Source organism: Electrona antarctica (genome assembly GCF_951216825.1).
Source record: "Electrona antarctica genome assembly, chromosome: 13".
Classification (NCBI taxonomy): domain Eukaryota; kingdom Metazoa; phylum Chordata; class Actinopteri; order Myctophiformes; family Myctophidae; genus Electrona; species Electrona antarctica.
Window position 1 is genome coordinate 43,053,311 of NC_136794.1, and position 20,647 is coordinate 43,073,957.

At 45.8% G+C, this 20,647-nt stretch overlaps 2 protein-coding genes across 7 annotated transcripts in view; both read right to left on the reverse strand.

The window, feature by feature from the left end:
- Positions 1-5,851, reverse strand: part of ttn.1 (titin, tandem duplicate 1) — a 158,574-nt gene extending 152,723 nt beyond the window's left edge. For all 6 annotated transcript variants that reach the window (XM_079518092.1, XM_079518095.1, XM_079518094.1 and 3 more), the window contains exons 1-9: positions 5,654-5,851; positions 5,392-5,534; positions 4,676-4,809; positions 4,055-4,282; positions 3,446-3,684; positions 2,887-3,107; positions 2,610-2,774; positions 1,872-2,040; positions 94-1,772 (exon numbers count right to left, since the gene is read on the reverse strand). In XM_079518092.1, coding sequence (XP_079374218.1) covers positions 94-1,772; positions 1,872-2,040; positions 2,610-2,774; positions 2,887-3,107; positions 3,446-3,684; positions 4,055-4,282; positions 4,676-4,809; positions 5,392-5,534; positions 5,654-5,841 — 3,166 coding nt within the window. In that variant the 5' untranslated portion in view covers positions 5,842-5,851. The remainder of the gene's footprint in view (positions 1-93; positions 1,773-1,871; positions 2,041-2,609; positions 2,775-2,886; positions 3,108-3,445; positions 3,685-4,054; positions 4,283-4,675; positions 4,810-5,391; positions 5,535-5,653) is intronic.
- Positions 5,804-20,231, reverse strand: LOC306935001 (myopalladin-like). Its single transcript, XM_079517823.1, has 11 exons — positions 20,026-20,231; positions 13,389-13,492; positions 12,862-13,065; positions 12,424-12,711; positions 12,139-12,197; positions 11,413-11,753; positions 10,948-11,128; positions 6,950-7,003; positions 6,349-6,607; positions 6,124-6,208; positions 5,804-5,851 (listed from the first exon to the last, which is right to left on the reverse strand). The coding sequence occupies exons 2-10, from the start codon at positions 13,477-13,479 to the stop codon at positions 6,141-6,143; spliced, it is 1,545 nt and encodes a 514-aa protein (XP_079373949.1). The 5' UTR covers positions 13,480-13,492; positions 20,026-20,231; the 3' UTR covers positions 5,804-5,851; positions 6,124-6,140.
- Positions 20,232-20,647: the final 416 nt, after the last annotated feature.

A 20,647-nucleotide genomic window follows, 5' to 3' on the forward strand; every position in this document is an offset into this window, starting at 1 on the left:
ACTGTTATAATAATGTTGATATATATTAATAATGAAATGAATGTGTCCTTTTCAAGTGCTAATAATTAATTACAAATGCCCAAGTTATTTCACCTTGCACCAACAGAAAGGCGTGGCTGGAAGTCTCGCCGGCGATGTTCATGGCTTTGACCATCATGCTGGCGGAGTCGTCGGCTCTGACATCTTTGATGGTCAATTCGCACACGTGGTCTTCGGGCCAGAACCAGAAGATGCGGTCCGACTTCTCCATCTCGACACCGTTCTTGAACCACTTGCACACGGGGTCGGGTTTGCCGACAACCCTGCACCTGAACTTGACCTCGTCGCCCTGGGCGACGGTCATGCTGGTGATGCGTTCGATGATCTTGGGAGCCTCCATGCCGGAGGAGAGCTTCACCTCTGGCCTGAGTGGAGTGGCGGTGACCTGACCTGACTCCAACGCCTTCTTCTCGGCCTCCTCCTTCTGTTTCTGCCGGTGGAGGAGCTCGTCCTTGGTCTTCTTCAGCAGGTCCTCATAAGAGTCGTCCCTCTTGCGAGACTTGAGCTCCACGGCGGTGATGGACTCGTAGTAGCCTTCCTCTGTCCTGCGTTTGAACTTGCTCCTCAGCTCCTCTGTCTCCTCCGTTGTCTTCTCGCGGACCACCCTCTGAGCTTTCCTCAGTTTGATCAGCTCTTTGATCGACTCGTCGGAGCCTGGTTTCTCTGCTGTTGCCAGTTCCAGAGCTTTTCCGGCCGCGGGGGCGGCCTCCGCAGCGGGCGAAGCGTGGCGAAGTTTGGTTCTGAAGTCCTTTTTCTCCGTGATCTCCACCTTCACGACGTGCTCAGACACACCCATGTTGCTCTCAGCTATCACTTTGACCTCTCCAGAATCGTAGGTCCTGACATCGACAATCTCAAGGTAGTAAATACCGTCATAGCGAAGTCTGTATCTCTTGCTCTTGCGAATGAGCTGTCCATTGAGGTACCAGTTGACCTTCGGTGTTGGGTAGCCGGTCACTCTGCAACGGAATCTTGCAACACCGCCCTCCACCACCGAGACTGGTTCGGGAACCAGGACAATTTCCGGCTTTGACTTCTCAGCTTCATCATCTACCAAAACGCCTGCCGGTCCTCCTTCGTGAGCCATGCGTTCAATCTCATCAATCGTGCGTCCCTTCCTGCCCTCGGGGAGCTGTGTTTCCTCTACGAGGCCCTTCTCGTCCTTGACGATCAGGGTGGCTGAGGTCTGGTCAACTCCAAAGTTGTTGGTGGCTCTGCAGGTGACGACGCCACTGTCTCTGGCATATGCGGCCTCGTAATCCAGACTGCAGTAGCCAAATTCATTGACCATGCGCAGCCTGTTAGCAGCCTCGAGGGGTTTGCCGTCGTGCAGCCACTCGACCACCATGGTGGGGTCGCCGATGGGCGTCAACCTGCACTCGAAATGAGCCGGGCCGAAGCGCTTCATTCTGACCGAGGTCAGCTTCTTCTTGAAGGACGGTTTCTGTTGCTTCTCCTTGTCGTAGAGGTCTCCCTCCTCCCACTGCTCCTGGCCGTAACGCGTATGCAGGGGTTCCACCTCTGGGGGTGCAATGTCTTTGGCCTTGTAGGTCCCTTTGGGAATGATGAGCTTCCTCTCGGGTTGGGGCTCAACAAAGTCCACCTCGACGTTGACTCTGCAGCGCGTGGTATCCCTTCCAGCCTTGTTGATGGCTGTAGCCGTGTACCAGGCACTGTCCGTTCCAACCGTTTTGGGGATCTGGAATTTGGCCTCTCCTTTGGTTCCTTCAATCCTGGAAAAAATAATTACACATTTGACATTACAGCCAACAGTCCGGTGTGATTAAAGTGTCAAATGATAAGCATGCGCTAACGCAATACTTATTACTTACTTGATATTCGGGTGCTTATGTGGGGTGACAATGTCACTGTTTTTCAGCCAGACGATGTCAGGCAGGGGGTTTCCAATGGCCTTGACGGCCAGCTCCACCAGAGTGCCCTCTCTCACACTGAGGTTCTTCAGCTTCTCAGTGAACTGGGGGCGCAGCAGGGTTTCTTTAGCTGTGGACGGTTAACATAGAATTGGTCATCAGAATGATACACTAACCACCACACCCACAGTGCAGGCTGCTACCATCAGGTAGGTCAGTGGTTTTCAACCAGTGGTCCTTGAGGGGGTTCCACGGTATGAAAAACCAAACGGACTCAGGCATGATTCCCACAGCCAGGCCAGATCAGGTGCTGTAGGTGACCAGGCGATGAAGAAGACCTGCCACACATTGTTGTACAATTCCAACCATATGACAACTTTATCTGGGCTACCTGCTGCAGTTTTAAAGTGCAGCCACCAGATGGGGATGTGGGTCTTACATGTGCTGAGTTACTTGCATTGGTAGTCGCATCTAGATAGATTGGTTTCATCAACCAAAGTATATGTATTTTTATATTTGATATTTTTACCCTTACTTTCATTTAATGTAACTGCAATTCATGGGTAGCTTGTATAAAATAATTTCACCCACGACTGTATACCTGCTGTACACTAATAAACTAAAGTTGACGGTGAAGGTACAAGATACAAAACATAACTCCAGAAATGTTACATCATGCAACGTGATCAGTAAACTCACCATCGACTGTAAGAGTAACGGAAATGGTGGATTTCCCAGCTCTGTTCTGAGCGACAACGGTCCACTCTCCAGAGTCGTGGGGCATCGCTGGAACTACGATCAGAGACTGAGTTCCATCCTCCTTCACCACTATCTTGTGGTTGTGGTCACTGACAATTTGTTGGCCTGAGAAGAACAGATCACATTTTTATTATTTATAGCACTTTTTTCTACCCGACAGACAACTACGATATTTAGAAACATCATAGTTTCTAGTGTGTTCATAATGTCTTCGTACCATTGTGGAACCAGTATGTATCAGGCATTGGTCTGCCAACAACTTTCAGGTCAAATCTGGCGGTCTGTCCCTCGGCGCACTTGACCGAGGACGGCTTGACGACAAAAACGGGCTTGTAGAGTCTCTCCAGCTGGGCCTCGTCTGTTTCGTCGAGCCTGCGAGCAGGAGAGCGACTGGTGGAACGTCCGGGGGAGCGACTCAGGGAACGTGGCGATGTGGACCTGTCGAAACACAGAGGTTGACCATGTCAAAGGTTGTGCTTAGTGGATATGACCGACCAGATTATTCCATCCTTGATTTATATTTCCAGACTCTCTATAGTATGTCCGCGACCCACAAAAGTGTTTGGGAACCAACACTTTTGTGGAAGTGTTGGAAATAGCCGACCCACAAGCTCACAACGTGTGAGCTTGTAGATCGGCTATTTTCACTAGTTTGGGTCCCCGGGCGAATATCTAATTTCTGTTTTGGGTCACAGGCTAAAAAGTTTGAAAAACAACACAAGACAATCTACGCAATAGTGGGGAATGACCCAAGAAGTGCAGACAAAAAGGTATACCTGATTCTCTGCATGGCGGGCTGGGGCGTGTACCGCGGAGTCGCTCCGGCGGCGGCCTCCACGTACAGCTTCCCGGAGCTGACGGAGTTCCCCTTCATGTTGCTGGCGAAGGCGGTGTAGACGCCCTCGTCCTCGGGCAGCACGGCGGGCAGACGCAGGCTGGCCCTGCCGTCCTGGAGGACCTCCATCTGGTGACGGCCGGCGGGAAGCAGGCGGTTGCCATCTTTGAACCAGGCAATCTGTTGACAGGAAAATGGTTGAGTTATTTTCCTTGACGCGTGCGTTACTTTGGCCCACGTCAAAATAGGCCCTGGCCTGCACCTAACGATTATTCAATCGATTACTATTTCGATTAAACGAATAATCAAGTAACACTTTATTTTTTTGTTCAGTTAGTTTTTTGATCAGTTAGTCAAAGTGAAATGAGCTCTGATCTACGACTCACAGCGTGTTGCGAGCTCGGAAATCGGCCATTTTCACTATTTTAGATTATTATTATTTTTTACTTTATTTTTTATATCAATTTGTTCAATTAGCAGTTGCGCCGCCTGCAGTGCACACCAATGTAACGTTTTCCTTGACCGTTCTTCTCGTCATCATTCTTCATACCTTGGGCAGCGGGACTCCGGCCACCTTGCAGTGGAAGGTGACTCCCATGCCCTCCATGATGCGGTAGTTTTTGACCGCCGTGTGAACGCTGGACTGCACGGCCTCCTCCTCCACGGCGGTCACCATCAGCTCGCAGTCGTGCGTCACCAGCTCTCTGTAGGTGATGGTCATGATGCGCAACTCGATCTCCTGGATGATCCTCAGCTCGAAGGCGGACAGGTGGAATTCCTGGGAAAAGAAAAAGGCAAAAAGGCAAATAAAGCTCGGTTGGCGGCATGTGGCTCAGGGGGTAGCCAATGGGAAACGCAAGGTTCCCAGTTCGATCCCGGGCTTGACCAAGACTCTAAACCCCTAATTGCTCCCGATGTGCAGCAGGTTTGGTGCCTTGAACGAATCGGTGTATGAATGTGTGTGTGAATGGGTGAATGTAATGCACAATCTATGTAAAGCGTTTTGGATAAAAGTGCTATATAAATGCACCATTTAATATTTACTATTAAGAAATACCAAATACCAATACCAAACAAACAAACCTGACCCTTTTACGGGACCCTCACTAATGAATATAAAAATGTGGGGTCCTTGGCATATTTTCTTCAGAACCAGTGGTTTGGATCCTACCTGTCCAGAAATAATAGTGGTCACGGAGGCCAGCTCGGCTGGAGCGACATCTCCCACCGCAGGCTCCTGTATCATGGTTGTCACTTCTGTCTTAAATGTTTCCGTCTGTTTCTTCATGTATATTTCATATTCCTCTGCAAAAAAAGGACACATTTCAAAGTTAGCGCGGCCCCGTTATTAATTATTATTATATGAATTGAACTTGTACAACTCTGGACTGTGCTCGAATAGAGCTGTTTTGCTGGTTAGCATACAGCAGCGGCCCCTTTTTAGCCCTTGACCCACAAGAAAAAGTCTCCCCCTGCGACTGAAACTAGTGAACGTTTTCACTACTTCTTTTTCACTCAAATGTTCACTACTTCTTAAGCATTTGTTTTCTAATTTATGGATTTTTTTTTCTTTTATTTCTTCATGAAATCCAAAAAGAAAACATTTGTTTCTAATTGATGAAAAACTTTGCCTTTTTTGTTTTTTGAAAATGTTTTGAAATAAGAATAATGGAAAACAAAATGTGGTAAAAAATAAAGGGACCCATGAAAATGTGTCACTTCCACAAATGGGTCACTTCCACGAAGTTCCCCCAGCTGGTTCTAAATTGACGAATACACGTCTGCAGCTCGGACAGTATACAAATGCTATACATTTGTACACTGTCAGAGTTAAGAGGAGACCTTGAAATGTAAAGGTTTTGAGAAACTCTGGCCTACGGTTCGTACCTTCCTCCAGCAGGGTAGCGGAGGCGGAAACCTCGCCCAGCTGGTTCTTGACGAACACGGAGTACTCTCCTGCGTCGTCGGCAAAGGTCATGGAGATCTCCAACTGGCACTCCCCGGTCTCCAACTTGTAGGCAACTTTGTATCTAATGGACAGTGGACAAATAAGCCATTAAATCACACATACTTAGCAAAACGGACCGAGTTGGCACTGTTTTTTGGCACTATGCTCCCCCCCCCCTCTACACCAAATATTTGAATGTACCTGTATCCTGCAGTGAGCGCGACGCCACCCTTCTTCCAGATGACGTGTGGCTTGGGGCTTCCTCCGACCTGGCAGTGGAAGACCACGCTGCCTCCCTCCACCAGCTTCTGCAATGTGGGCTTGGTGACGAAGAAGGGAGCAGCGGGCGGAGCGGCCGGCTCCGCCTCAGCTGAACTCACCTCAGACATGGTCTCCTCGCTAACCCTGGAAGAACAGTATTCCAACTGTTAACAGTAGCCTGCGCCACAACGAACGGACGCCCTTCGACTTTACAATGTAGGGATTTAGCAGAGTCTCTTTATCCAGAGTGTGAGATAAAAATAAGCAATGAACTAAGCTAACTAAAAGTAAACATGAACTGTAGTCATTAAGAAAGGTAAATAAATAGTCACATTAATAAGAGTGTAGAAAGAACAGTGTAGTGCTAGTGCCTTAAATCCACCCATCCACCCAACATAACAGTAACAAACAGAGTGATTTAATGTACTTACAGTTTTTGAGCAATATCGACCGTTTCGATGACCGTTTCCTCTCTGCTCTCGATCTCCTCAGACACTAGGACACAAAACAGAGCTCAAGTCAGTCCCTCTACAATGTACTTCTTTGTCCACGTGGATCAATTCAATCTCAGTTGAAAACAGAGCTGTATAGGAACAAACAAATGGCTTTTCCCTTTTCTCTCGGTCTCCACCCACCTTGCACCAGCAGGAAACAGGAGGTGCTGATGGTGCCGGCCTCACTGGTGGCCGTGCAGGTGAAGCGCCCGCTGTCCTCGGCGAACGCCTCGCGGATCACCAGGCGGGCGTAGCTGCTCTCGTAGGTGATCTGGAAGTCGATGGAGCTCTCGATCTTGTAGTCCTCCCTGAACCACATGATGACGGGGGTGGGGTGGCCTGAGATCTGACACTCCAGGTTCACCGACTCGCCCTCCGTGACGTTTGTGTTCTTCAGGCCCTGTGAGGAGGATGGAATACGATTAGGAACCCAGTTGAACAAAGCAGGGGCAACAAGCTGTTATAGGCCTTGTTAAGACTGCAGGCAAATCTGATTCATTTCTCAAATCTCATCTTTTAGGACTGACTGTCCACATTGTTATTTGCAAATGATCAGATTGGATTTGTGTATTTAGTAGATGAGCTATGTTCAGCTTGCGTGCGTGCGTGTTTTCTCTGTTCAGACTTGAACAGAGAAAACCAATCTGTTTCCAAACTGCATAGGCCAGTAACCAGATTATTGGCCTGCCCAGTGGGAACATAGCCTCATACTGTACATGATGTGTTTGAGCATTCTACTTACAGCCACCAGGGTTGGGGGAATCACTCCTCCAGCGGGAGAAGGAACAGCTGGCTCCTATAAAAGAACAACAGTCAAACACCTCCGTTAGAAATGCCACCAAAACAATGTCTATACCGTCTGTTAGGAATACAACATTTAGCAACACCAAACAGTGCTACACAACACACCACAAGATGAGACACACTCAGTACGTTGAGCTGTAAAACAACAAAGATGGATGGATGGAAGGATGGAATGAAGGAAGGAAGGAAGGAATGAAGAAAGGAAGCAAGATGGCTGGGTGGGCTGAAGAGGTAAAGAGGGAGGTTGTCAGCAGCATCTAGGAGAACGGTTAAAAAAACGAATCTATGGGATTGGGGGGTGTGGTATTTCTGCCAGGATTTCCACAGAAGCAGTGATTGTCTGAAATGTAAGCCCTTTTGACTAGATCTGATGGTTTGGATGCAGAGAAACCATGAGGTCTGGTTCAAAGACGGTCCCACAATCAGGCATTCAGGCGCTCTGTGCCTGCTGCAAATCAGGCCCGGCGGAACTCGAATTACAAACCTGGATTTCCCAGTCCTCATACATTCCCGTTGACACCGTCTCAGTCTGAAACTGAGTGCCAAAATCAGCCTGATATTGGTCAGAGGAGTACTGAAACGGAGGAGGGGTGGCCACTGGTGTCACGCGAGGCTCCACAACTTTACGCGCAGGACTGGGTAACTTGACTGGCCTGGTGATGGTTTTGGCAGAGGAGGTGGCGGAGGATAGCTCTTTCTGCAGGGTGGCAATAGCAGAGCCTGCCCTGGAAACCTGACCAACCCAAGGAGAAGAGCGTTACACCATCATCAGCGAGATGAAAAATACGTATTTGTAATGGCTTCTGGGGTTGGTGCTTTTTGTTAAAGGACCATGGCGGTGGTCAAGCGGTAGAACATTTTAGATCCTGTATGGGACATTGGATTTAGTAGTTTTATTGATTAATAGGGAAAGGGAATATTACGTGGTTAATATTAAACTCAATTTGATTTATTTGGTGTATACCGGTATATTATTTTCTCACAGTGTTACTTCTAAACTACTTTCACAATGTCTTTTGCATCTCGGGCAAGCAGTAAAAACAAAAGAAGGTTAGATTTCCATAACTTTACATTTTGTTTCAATGAGGTTTGATTCTACTCCCAAAGAAACTATGTATGAATTAACAAACAATTGTAAACACTTTTGAGTATGCACATAAGGCATAGAAAAGCGCTATAAAAATGCAATTAATTATTATTAGTTTTATTACTATACATAATTTGGGTGAATCATTTTATCACTTAGTGAGGTGATTTCATACTGCTTGCCCGACGTTGCCTTGGCTTACCTCGACGCTAGCTTCGGGCTTAGGGACAGTAACTTTAGAGACAGTGAAATGTGGAACTGGGGACGGTGCCAGACCAGTGTCCACGTGATGGGTGGTGATGGTGGTTCTTTGTATCTAGAGTGAGTGACCAACACAGTTCAAGGTTGAGTTTTTTTTTTATCAGATAGTATTTCCATAGTGAATTCAAGATTAATTTATTTTTCAGTGGTAGGCTTTTTGTCTACCACTAGTCTGTAGCAATAAGACAATGAGTCATATAGTGACCTTAAAAGACTAGACTACATGTGTCTTTGGTTTTATTTTTATTTTTATTTTTTTTGTAACCAAAAGCCTGTCTAACCTGTAGGGTTGGTTCAGTGGTCAGGTGATGCCTAGTGACCATCTGTTGTTGTCTTAATTCATACTCTAGTGCTACAGCGGCCTCCTCTTCGGTATGTGCACGCTCCTCGTGCGCATGCGCGGGCTGACGGACGCGTGCGATGTCGAGGGCGGCCACCACCGTGGCCACGGCGTCTGACCTCTGACCTCCAACAGCCTGGAGACACAGTCATGTGACATGATGATGATGATGATGATGATGATGGCAGCACACATAGATATATCTGTTTAGAATAGATCTACCGTAGATCCGTATCCCTATCAACCAGGGGTATAGGCCTACAGCAGATCATCTCTAGAGATCAATATATCCATGTTATAATCCATCCCAGTGGTTCTCAAAACGTTTGCATGCTGTGAACGAACACAGAGCTACCAACGAGTGGAGACACGAGTGTCAAGCAAGAAAGGACAAGTGGCAGTGACTGAAAAGCTGAAAGAATAAAATAAAACACAGAACAAACAGAAAGGTGATCATTCAGCGTGCACAAACTGTGCCAAGGAAGACCGGTCGGGCGGGCGATCACTCTCGCTTGACCTGCTCTTTGGACGGCTCCGCGACAGCAAACATCACTTCTTCTTCCTCGAGGTCGTTTCCGACAACGAGATCGAGGGAACCGCTTCCGCTAGGAGGGCATGAGAACGGCCCTTTGTCTGAAGCCACGCAGATTTGTTGCGGGTCATGAAAGACCTCGCGCTTCACTTCAGAAGATGGGTCGTCGTCGTCATAGACGACAACGGGGTCAGGAGATAGAGATACGTCCTCAAAGGCGACAAGGCCGGGGGAAAGACACTGGGGATCATCTAACCCTGCGTCCTTGTGGTTTAAACCATCCATCTCCATGTCTGCCTCATACTCATTGGGTTCTAGATCTTCAACCACTGGTGGCACCCAGCAGTTGACCGGTGGAGGCGGCACCAGGTCCACTGGTGACACCCAGCAGTTGACCGGTGGTGGCGGCACCAGGTCCACTGGTGACACCCAGCAGTTGACCGGTGGTGGCGGCACCAGGTCCACTGGCGACATCCATTCCACTCCCTGGCCGCCAGCAGTCTCATGGGGTGACAGTATGTTCACAGTTAGAATTAGAAGAACACATGTTCCGACGGCTTCATTCTGTCTGAAGGCTCAGCTGTTAAATCGGTTACATCTGTTTATTTTTTACTAAATTACGATCAATGACATGCCCAAAATAGGGATCAATTATTAATCAATTATCTTATTGAAGTATAGATTATTTTTATTATTTTTAATCCTGGACTGCAGATGAACCGATACGACGGGTCCACTTGTTCCATTTGTACACTCTCAAGAGTTAAATACAAACACATGGAGATGAAAGTGATGGTGAGTCCAGCTCCGGATATAATGACAGAAAGAGGAGTGCATGAAGTGAAGTGAAGGTTCTTCCGGTCTGAGCTATACCTGCTGATGATGTGCCGTAGAGTCCAGATCCATAAACACACTGCTGGAGTGTTTGGAGTACGAGGCGTCTGTGTCAAGCTCCACTTCACCTGACACCACCTCATCCTCATTATCATCATCATCACCATCATAGTGATCATCCTCATCATCATGATTCAGGGCATTCTGCTTTGCACAGAGCGTTAATCAGATTCAAAAACACAGCACGGTTGTGTACATTTGTAAACGTGGAAGGCAGAAGAAGTCAACAGAAGAGTATAGAAGAGTATACCAGACGAACAAGAGGTAGAATGCTGTTCGTAATGTTACAGTGGTTCCCAAATGTTCAGGGTCCAGACCCAAAAGAGACATTATTTAGATGTTTGCCCGGGATCCAAACTAGTGAAAATACCAGATCTACAAGTGCACAACGTGTCACTTCATGCCCCGTCGCGAGCTTGTAGATCGGCTATTTTCACTACTTCTTAATTATTATGATTGTTTATTTCTGGCATTTCTAAGATGTTGTTTTAAAATGTGAAAAATGTAGGAAAAGAAAATGGGATTTTTACTTGAGTCGTGGCCCATAAAAATTGGTCCGTGGCCCACAAGTTGGTTTGGGAAACAGTGATATAGAATATTTTGTTAAAGCTGTCAAAATATCAAAGATGTCAAGTTATCGAGGAAGAAACAGAGTTAAAGTTTGTGTTCAAATCAAAGACTCATCGATCCCAGGCAGCAATGCTTCCCCGAGTCACTAGAGGGCAGTATCGGTCCCTCTCAACTCATCCATCATTTCCAAGGCCTCATGGTGGGCGGGTGACGGTTAGGTTAGGTTAGGCGGTGGGGTCTGCCTGGTCTTACCTCTTTAGCGGCGGGCTCCCAGTGGGGCTCTGCGGTGGGCGCTGTGGGCTCGGGGTAGCCGCCCCGCTTCCAGGGGGGCAGCACGTCAGCTCCGGAGGACACCAGCTTGCGTGCGGTGAGCGGGGACTTGACGGGCCTGATGGGGGACACCGAGACGTGTCGAGAAGTGGGAGAGGCAGGCCTGCGTGTGGGGAATGGATGTGAAGGAGGCTTTAAAAACATCTCAAGCCCAGCCCAACACATTTACTAGAGCCCAAGCGAAAATATATAGCCAATCTACAAGCTCACAATGTGTTGCATTGTGACATGTTGTGAGCTTATGGATCTGCTATTTTCACACACATAAAACATTTTTAAAACATTAAAAAGGGCATATTTACTCGCGACCAATATAAATGATTCCACGGCCCCCCAAACTGGGGTCCCGACTCCCCTGACCCATAATTTGGGAAACACTGCACTGACCTGACAGGTGTGATGGCAGGCGGGATGGGAGCCTTGACGTGTCTGACAGGGGAAGGGGACTGCTGCCGTCCCTTGAGGGACGTCGGGGACTTGGAGCTGGGCTTCGGAGGGACCCGCGGAGGGGTCTTGTGTGCCATCTGGATGCCTCGTCCTTCCACGTGCATCGCCATCATGCTGGAGGACTGCATGCTGGTGGACTGCATGCTGGTGGCCTGCATGCTGGCGCCCTGCATGCTGGCGCCCTGCATGCTGGTGGCATGCATGCTGGTGGCATGCATGCTGCTGGCCTGCATGCTGCTGGCCTGGAAGCTGGAGGCCTGGAAGCTGCTAGTCTCCACGCTCTGGAGGAGAGGAGAGAGGAGAGGAGAGAGGAGAGGAGAACAGCAGGGTCACTTACAACCATCCATTACAACAGTGGTTCCCCAAAATGTTCATGTCAAGGACCCCCAAATTGACAGTAATTAGCCTGCGGACCCCCATTTGAAAACATATGCCATAAGAGAAGATGTTTACGGCTGTGATTCTGTGATTACACTGTGATTACAGTGATTCTCAACCCCAGTTTGACATGCATTAGTCTACGGACCCCCATTTAAAGGCATTTCTATCTCTAGGACCCCCAATTTATATTGTAAAATCACTGTTAATTTAACTGTGTACATATGGAATGCGTGCGTGCGTGCGTGCGTGCGTGCGTGCGTGCGTGTGTATGCAGTGTGGACGTACCCTGGCCTGACGAGTTGAAATCACTGTTTTGGTCTTCTTGGCTGGAACGGCTTCCTCACCTATAGACACAGTGGAAGTAGATGATGGAAGATATGTTTGCTTTGCTTTACTGCACAGTAAAATCCTCCAGGTTTTTTTTCATTGAACCTCTTGTAACATCGCGTCCCTGTTTAGGCCATGTCATTAAAAAAAATTACATTTGCACACCAGCTCAAATCCACAGATGTGCAGTAGTTAGCCCTAAGCAGATAACTGCTTCGTTCTAAAGGGGGAAAAAAGGCTTACCCTGAACCAATAGTTCACAGGTGGAGGTGGCGCGTCCACTGCTGTTGGTAGCATTTGCAGAGTAGGTTCCAGAATCCTCCGGGAAGGCCTCGGCGATCAGCAGGCTGTAACGCTCTCCTTCCTGAAGGATGCTGAAGTCCGGGGAGCTCTGGATCTCGGCTCCCTCGCGGTAGAACTTCACGACGGGTGTAGGGATTCCTGTCACCATGACATCCAGTCTCACCTGGCTGCCCTGTCTGACGGTCAAACTCTGAAGTCTCTGTGTAAAGTTGGGTGGTGCGGTCTCGGCTGGAGGGACAAAAGGTTTTTTGTTTTGTTTTTAGACTCGGAGAGAAAACAGTTTAGAAGCAATCATTATGATCTTAGGTCAGTTATTCAATGCAAATTTGTTAAAAAAAAAAAAGATTCAGGCGATCACGTAATAACTAAGAGGCCTACCTGTAACTAGGAGTTCAGCGGTGCTAGTAGCTTGTCCAGCTCCGTTGGTGGCTCTGACGGAGTATCTCCCACTGTGTGCGGCGGCAACAGTGGGGATCGTCAGAACAGCACGGCCTTCGCTGAACGAGATCTGAACGCCGGGCAAAGCCGCGGCGGAAAGGACCTGGCCATCACGGAACCAGCTCACCTCGGGAACTGGAGAACCTGGTGGGTCAGAACCAACCATGTTGAGTTAGATGTGACAACTCTGAAGTTAAAGGACAACTTTAGTTATCCTTTAAGCCGTTCAGCTTCCAAATGTTTGATTGGTTTGGCAGCTAATTTGAACCCAAAACATACATGACACGTAACTTCATATGTGTTTCCGGTTCAAATCTGCTGCCAGATGCAGGTATGTTCACTAGCAGAACATACAACTACTTAACATTCATTTTTAACAAAAGAATCCGACTTACTGCACCTATAAAGCTAAGCACAGTATTACATCCAGTAGGTTTGAAGCGATAAGATGGGTTATTTTTTCTTACCACTAACTTGCGCCTGAAACGTTGCGGCACTACCCTCTAGTGCCACAACGCTTTGCAGCGGCTGTGTAAACGTTGGCGCCTGAGTTGCCATGTTGGTGGCCACCCTGCAGAGAGACAGACCGGGAGTTAGTTCATCAGTGGGTGGAAGAAGTACAAGTGAAGATGTCAATGTGAAGATTTTTAGGATGATGTACAAAAGAACAAAACAACAACAGCTAAACGTTAAACATTAATGCCATTTCACGCACTTGGAATTGGCCCTCTGCGTTTCCCATCCAAACCATTAGGAGCAGTGGGAAACTATTGAACTGTGATGGAAGTACTCAGATTTTTTACTTGGGTAAAATTAGAAATCCCACAATATAAACAAATATTCTGTAAAAATAAGGAAGGGAGTGCACACCATAAGGAAGGGACTGCACAGACAACTTACTACTGCATTAAGTATAGGCATACAAATATTACAGTACAAATGTGAAACTACTCAAATTATTCTAAAATAGCCGATCCACAAGCTCATGACACATTGCAATGTGACACGATCTGAGCTTGTAGATCAGATATTTTCAAATAGCCGAATGATAAAATGTTTTGCAATATTATTTCAAATCTGCAAAATAACTAGTAACTAAGCTGTTAAATAACTGTAGTCAAAAGTAAGTAATTTCCCTCTAAGATCTAGTGGATAAATATACTTTTCCACCAGTGCTACACCCAGGGAGTTGGGTGCCGTACCCAAGGACATTCCATTTCCAACACTAATAGCCAAGATAATTTGGGGTTCAGACCCCCCTTGGGAGCAGGAGCAGGAGGGGAGGGGGTGGGGTAAAGTAAAGACCACATTGAGGTATTGTATGTTTGCAGGTAGTACAACATTTGAAACAGTTTTGCCCAAATGCATAACTTGCTTTCACCGCATGCCTGCCTGACTGTATTTTCTCAATGTGGTATGACTATGACAATGTGGTAGCTAAAATAGCCGATCTGCAAGCTCACTGCAAGATTGGGTCCATGAGCCAAAAATGCGCCCTGGCCCATTTGGGTATAGACCAATACTCAGTGGTAGAACAGGCTACAACGTAAGAAGAATATACAGACACAATACTAGAGAATTATACTATACTAGTCTATAGACTCTCTAGAATTAAAGGTTTATGTTGGGATAACACTTCAGTAATACCACAGGGTGGAAATGTAGGGTAGTTACAGCAGCAAAGCAAACAATAAACAATAAAAAATAGCCTTGTTTATTTCAGTCAACTAAAATGTGTTTTCAATTCTACTGTAAGCCTACTTGTAGTTAATTATATCAACCTTGGTTTAGGTTGCATTATTTGGTGTGTGTGTGTGTGTGTGTGTGTGTGTGTGTGTGTGTGTGTGTGTGTGTGTGTGTGTGTGTGTGTGTGTGTGTGTGTGTGTGTGTGTGTGTGTGTGTGTGTGTGTGTGTGTGTGTGTGTGTGTGTGTGTGTGTGTGTGGTGTTTCTAGCAGGCCTCAATGGCAGGCTGGCAGCTGACAGAAGGCAGCAGGGTATTAATAGACGGAGGAGTCATCAGTTTTCCTCTGCACCTGGTCCTATGTCAGCTCGTCACCTCCCCAGACCTCACATTCCACTGCATCCCCCCCCCACCACACAATTCCCATTATTTTTCATTTCCCTCATTAGCCAAATGATCAGCTAATTTCACGGAATGTTTGCCTACTTTCACTGAATAATATCTTATATGACATGCCCATGCAGGCCGAAACGGGATGTTGGGGGTCATTTGGTTAAAGGTTAACGTTGACATTAGCCCCGTTGGCAGGCGTTACGTGCTCAGGGACACTTTTTTGTTTCCCTCAAATATTCCTGGGACGATCCAATTTATCTTCATAATTGGTCCTCACTCATGCCCATAATAAGAGAGCACCATTTCCGTCTACAATCTGTGTCTCATTGGTGGACTGTGGACAGTTCAGAAACCTGCCTACCAATGACATCATCGATGGGGATCGCAAGCAAATACTCCTCAGGGCTGTGCATAGTGTGACAAGATACCTTTTGCCAACATTAAGACAATAAGACATGCATCTTTAATATTGTGTTAATAACATCTGGACGGATGTAGCCGGGCTGGGAACTAATCACACCTGCAGCCACCAGCAAGGTGTGCACAACAGCTGTTTAAGACTCATCATCACCTAACATATGCTAAAATCTGCATCTGCATAATCAACAGGTTTACAGTATGTGTCACAACATCTCTACTACTCCACTGGGTCTCAAACCTTTTGGGGGGATGTCAGGGACCCATCCCCCATAACTCTGACAGTGCGCAAATGGAGCCAAATGGTTTAATTAATTTGAACACTCTCACAGTTACAGAGGGTCCCTTGACCCCACTTTGACTGATCTACATGATTCAACCGGTTTAAACCATTATGCTAAACATCTACGCAATTAGCACATCACTCCCAGGATGACGAGGGACAAACGCATCCCTGAGAACTTTCACCCTCAACTCTAACGACTTCTCAAGTGTGAAGTCTTCAAGTCACCAAATAAACACATTCACACAGTAGCTTCAATTCACCCACTTCACATGTTGGGCATGTCATTATAGGTGAAAATATTCTAAATTTGCCAGCAATTAAACGACAAAAGAAGAAGCAAAAAAATAGCATGTGTGTGAGATCGTAGATCTGCTACTCTCGCTACTTTTGAACCGTTATGTAACTATAAAGTCGGCTTAACCACTTGGACCCCAGCATCCCTATTCTGGGGGCAACGTTCGCCAAGAATAGCAGATCTACATTGCATTGTGAGCTTAATTGTAGGCCGGGTATTTGTGGCAAAGAGATATGGTGTATTATCTTACAGCATTATACATTAGTGCAGTTGGTCCCTGAAGGGGTAAGCTAAATGATGGAGAGTTCATAACCAAATGAACCCTTATAGATCTGTAACTGTTGAATGTGTAAAATGTAACCAAATTTGGACCCTCACAGCCTAGGTCTGTGTGGTTACATTTTACACTATCAAGAATTAAATTATTGTTAAACATCTGCATTACTTAATTTACAAGACGTCTACACAATTAGAGAATGTAGAAGAATTATTACTTTTGATCAACGTTTTGCCTGTCATCTCTCCTACGGTACCAACATCAATACACAGCATGGGATTGTGGACAAAATCTTATCCAACGATTACAAAATATGTTTTGGGTCTGAGAGGCTAAATGTGGTCTGTGGCTCAAATGCTAAATAAATAATGGACCTTGATGTGAAAAAGGTTGAAAACCACCGGGTTAGTGACAAAATGCACAACCTTTGATTGACCTGGATGTTTTATAAAGGGCTGTTGTGTTTATAGTTCCAGACATGACAGCAGGTCAGGGACTAATAATAGCCCCCTGGCCTCAATGTCAACCAACTTTATCTGCACACTCTCCAAGCACTTATGAGACGCACGATAAATTCACAGCCAGTTATTCTGCCCATAATATTCCTCTGATAGGCATGGTGCTGCTGTTGCATGTGGCTAATTCTGAAAAGGTCCAAAACATAAGTAGTTGCCAACACTTACATAATAATGCATCCATTGCACTAAGCACATAACTCTACAACAATGGCAAAACACATGGCTTTTGTATAATCTAAATGTTCCACAGTCCCTCCTATATCAGGGATTTTCAGCCTTTTTTACAATTCACAATGTACAGCAGACGCTCTCAATCCAGAGCGACATACAGTAAGCATTTTTAAATCCAAGGACCCACAGCTTGGCAATATGCATGAGGCCACATCTCTTGAGGACACCAATCTCATTGTTAAATTAACTTTGAGTGTGTACAAATGTGCACACACACCTGTAAAAAGGTCCCTTGAACCAATGTTGACAAACAGTGTCATATGCTGCTATATATATATATATAATACACACAATGAGACTGTCTTCAGCCCAAGATAATCCAATGCAATCACACACCTCTACTGTCTAAATTATGGAAGCAATCTATTTGAACTTTATACATATCTTTTGATTAGCATATTCTATATGACCCTAAATCCACAATCACATTACCAACCAGACTGAGAGACAGCAATCAGTGTCATGAAATTTATTCATTTATTAATGAACATTTATTAATGAACATGAACATTTATTAATGAACATGACATTAGTTATTAGTATCAGTATACAGTATGCTCATAAAATATATGGGATTTATTTCAAGATTCAAACCCCTTGGAATATTGAAATAAGGAATATCTCTTAAGTTATATCAACAGAACATCTGACACACAACTGTGTCGTTTAAAATATGAGTATATATACCAATTCTGGCAACTAATGATGGCTGTACTAGTTTTTATTCAAAGTCTATGTACCAGTGGTGCAAAGTACCTAATTACACTTATTCAAGTAGCACAATTTACAAATTTGATGTACCTTTTCTTTACTTGAGTATTTCCATTTATAAACAGTTAATACTTCTACTCCACTACATCTCAGAGGTAAATACTGTACTGTACTGTACTGTACTGTACTGTACTGTACTGTACTGTACTGTACTGTACTGTACTGTACTGTACTGTACTGTACTGTACTGTACTGTACTGTACTGTACTGTACATTTTCAGATGGGGGTCCGCGACCAAATACAGATAATTCTGGGGGTTGTTGACATGAAAAAAGTTGAGCACCACTGACATGGAAACACAAGGTTTTTCAGAAAACTGTCTCGATTTAGAAGCATTTTTTTAGAATCGTCCTCTGGGTGAATACAGGCCTTTCACATCAGTATTTCTATACATACATATACTATACTGCTACTTTTACTCAATGTAAGTACTTCTCGAGTACTTCTTTCACCACTGCTGTCCATCTATCTATCTATCTACAGCCAGAATGTGAGCATGTGCTCGAAGCCAAGCCTCATATAACACCATCTCTCTCTCTCTCTCTCTCTCTCTCTCAACACACACACACACACACACACACACACACACACACACACACACACACACACACACACACACACACACACACACACACACACACACACACACACACACACACACACACACACACACACACACACACACACACACACACACACACACACACACAGGCCTGTTATAGCCCGGCTGACGGCTGGCGGCCGGTTATAGCAGCGTGGCCTGTCCCCCGCTGTCCCTGTGTCACTCCAATGGCCACCGGCTAAACCCCTCCTCCTCCTCCTCCCTCTAAAGATTCGACCATGTCCATCCATCAAAAGGTTATAAAAACTGTACCCCATATAACTCTCATTACAGACCTGAAATGGTCCATTTGGAACCCCCTCAAGGAACCCCTATACTAGGGTCCCTGGACCCCAACTTTGAGAAACACTGCTTTAGTATGTTAAAAATATAATGTAAGTGTACAAATAGCATTCAAGTATGCAAGAATACTATTGTATTCTCAAGTAGTACTTGAGTACACTCGAGTAGTGCTTGAATGTGATACAAAACGCATCCACTCTAAAGATAAACTTTAGTGTACATTAGATGTACATTCTTCATAAAGCATGAATTAAGTATCATATATTTTCACCTGAGTATATGTTAATAATGCTTGTTCTGACAATGAAGCATAGTTGGTTCTATACAAAGTGACATTCTTGACTTAATTTTACCAGCTAGAACTCTGGTGCTCAAAGTGGGGTCCAGGGACCGCCGAGGGTCCTTGAGTGAGTTCCAGGGGGTCCCCAGTTCAATGATTCATCTGTAACTCTGAAAGTGTACACATGGAACCAAATGGACCTGTACACTCTCAAGAGTCAAATTAACATTTTGCAGTGTACATTGGGAATTAAAAACAACTTTGAGAACAATTGTACTAGACTCTAGCACAATGTGTCTTACAGTACAAGTTCCACAGGCATGTGTGATGAATGAGAATCTGTTCTAATTGACACCACTAGCTCACTCACTCACTCACTCACGCTACTGACAAACACCCATAAAACCTGACATTCTCAGCAGACAAATGGCCAGATGATCAGACAGCTATTACTAATAATCAACAAAAACTCCCAGCCCTGGCTTAACTTCCGATGTCTAATGATTCATGATCTAATTGGAATCTGTGCGACAGATATGGCAGTGGCCAAAAATACCCCTGAAACCCCCCCACACACCCCCACTCACACCAGGCCCCAAACCAAATTTGATTGACAGCCACCATGTGGCACATAGCTGGAGGTACAACTGATATCCCCTAGCTGCTGATTCCCTTAAAAAGCCATGGCCACCCAGCTGAGAGTCCTCTCTAATGCTATCAGAGGGCTATTCTGGGCCTTTCTCAAATCATTGCAGCCCATTTGCACGCATTATGAAAGTTTTTTTGAAAGCAATTGCCACTGATCTGAAAGCAGACATATAGGCAACAAATAAAATACTGTACACAGAGATGCCCCGATAATCCAACACAACCTCTCTCTCTCTCTCTGTGTCCGTCTGTCTTATCACAGTGACCTTATGGTCAGTGACAGCTCTTCCACGGACATCAAGGTATCCCATATCAACACCCTTACAGGCAGAGATTATAGCCGTTAACAAGGTTTGCGTGTGTGTGTGTGCGCGCACGGATACAAGTTTAAAACTACTCACTTGTATCCACAAGGGTGCCTTGGACTGTTGGGGCTTAGCCCAGACGATTATTAAAAAATCTCCTTCAATATCCAGGAAGCTTTTCCAGAAAAGATCCAAGGTGAGAAAACGATCGAGCCTCGAAGTTAATCCCCCCCAAAAAACAAAACTACACAGTGTAGACGCACCAGTGTAGTTATGTTTCCTTCACCCTCGCAATCCCTACACCCGAGGCAAGGTTGGGAATGCTCCAACTGCTCAGAAGTGGCAATATGGTAGTTTACCTTTATATAGCAGGGGGTCAAACTGCATCAGCCACGCAGGGCTGGGCCCTGATTGGCCCAGCCCCTCTCATGGCTGCACGGGAGCATGATGGGAGAAGGCGGCCATTTATGCAAGCTCACACACCCCGGTCTTGTCCCTTGCCGTTATAACAGCTTTGATTCCAACTTTGTGTCTGGGCTCTATCTGAGCATTGATTTGTTTTCAACGTTATAATCGGGCCTCAAAGGTGATCTGTATAAATTATGGGATGGTTTGCCATCATGGTCAGGCAAGTGGTTAAACCGGAGGTCCTGAGTCATTAAATAGTTAGTTGGTGACCAAAGGGAGACAAGAGGCTGTTCCTGTCAGTCAGCACGCA